The sequence below is a fragment of the Lottia gigantea genome (genome assembly GCF_000327385.1).
Source record: "Lottia gigantea unplaced genomic scaffold LOTGIsca_371, whole genome shotgun sequence".
NCBI classification, from domain to species: Eukaryota; Metazoa; Mollusca; class Gastropoda; family Lottiidae; genus Lottia; species Lottia gigantea.
Window position 1 is genome coordinate 29,817 of NW_008709264.1, and position 1,635 is coordinate 31,451.

At 32.5% G+C, this 1,635-nt stretch overlaps 1 protein-coding gene across 1 annotated transcript in view; it reads left to right on the forward strand.

Annotated features, from left to right (window-relative positions):
• The window catches only part of LOTGIDRAFT_239595 (hypothetical protein), a 3,400-nt gene that overhangs the window by 632 nt on the left and 1,133 nt on the right, over window positions 1–1,635 (forward strand). The window contains exons 2-3 of the mRNA XM_009059143.1: window positions 185–523; window positions 772–903. Coding sequence (XP_009057391.1) covers window positions 491–523; window positions 772–903 — 165 coding nt within the window. The 5' untranslated portion in view covers window positions 185–490. The remainder of the gene's footprint in view (window positions 1–184; window positions 524–771; window positions 904–1,635) is intronic.

Below are 1,635 nucleotides of genomic sequence, written 5' to 3' on the forward strand. Positions count from 1 at the left end.
TTCATGCCGGCACCTCATTGACAGGGGTTACTGGGTTGAGAACTCAAAGATATTTCCTCAACCATTTCCAAAATTGAAGCAAGCAAGAATCACTGAGCCACAGCTTCTTGCTTCCAGCTGATAAAGCCATGGTATTTTCTCAATTTTTTGTTCAATTTTATTATATATTTTTTTTGTTTTTCAGATAATGGTGGAAAGAGTAATGGTTTTCAGTTTTTTTGTTTCGGTGTCTGCTTTTTTTTGTTTTGGCTTGGCTTTCTGTCATATTTGTTTGGCTTTCTGCTTTAGTTTGTTCAGATGTGTGCTGACTTGTCCATGACTTTTGTTTAGTTGTGTTGGTTTTAGTTTTTTGGATTATGAACTCATAGGTTTAGAAGTTTGGTTAGTTTCAATTTCAATTGGGGAAGGGGGCGTGTAATGATGTTTTTCTATTTCAGAAATTGGTATTTTTATAGTCGAGAAATAAAAAATTCTCTGTTGGATTGTGGATATGTGTGAATTCTTTCTGGAACTTGGTCTTGAGGTAAGTTTTTTCTACATGTTTTATTATTTTCTAAATCAGATATGGGTATTTATTGTGTCAGGGGATGTTCGGATGGGACAAAATACCTATGCCACATGTGATACAGTCTGAGCACTCAACAGTGTAAAATTGAAAAAACAGAAAAATGTAGAGAAATATGTCAGATGGTTTATGATTTAATTTGTAAAATATTTTAGAAATCTTGCATACTGACCCTTTAATATATATGTTATTTTAATTATTATTAGATTACTTTTTGGTTTATTGAGATAAGAAGATATTGGTGTATGGTTTCAGATAATGGTGTTGGAATATGGTATCAGATAATGGTGTTTGACTATGATTTCAGACAATGGTGTTTGTCTAAAAGGGTGAAGAAGGTAAGTTTGAATCTTAAAATATCTGGAAAGTTTTTTAAATAACTAGATTTTACAGAACGCTAGCCTAATGTAGATTAGAATCTTTACGGGCATTGATTAGGTTTTGATTGACTGACCTGAAATTAATTTCATTTTGCACAGTCACTTTTTTGAGTTTGAGATTCGACATCGAATATGTAAAAATGGCTTTAGAAGCACTAAAACTGTACAAAATTTGCAAATAAGAAAATTGAAAGTACCCATCTTATTCCCTGTTTTTTTTTATTGCAGTTAAGGGTGATATAGATAACAGATTTAGGGTAGGCAGGGAGTAATCCAGCAGGGAGCTCATCGTCGCTGTTCTGCCGAGATGGATTGATTGGTGTGTAGGGCAAGAATTTGTAACGATCTCTCACAGCATATAAAACAGAAGTAAGTTACTCTTTAAAAGGAAGAAATAAAGAAAAAGCAACTTTAAAAAGGATAGCAAATGGATCAGCAGGTCCTTGGAAAAACTTCAGATTATAACATTTGACCAACATCTACTTGACTTTACCAAACAAAAAGACTCTAATGCTCTAAACAGTTGTGCTACAGCTTACAGTTTATATATACAATCTAATATTAGATTTATCTCTTAGCATTCAAAGCAAGACTATTACATCTGATATTTTAGTCTAAAAGTCAGTTTACAGAGCATGTTTTAAGAATGAAGGCATATATAATGTAATGGGTGGGTTAATTATGTTATGT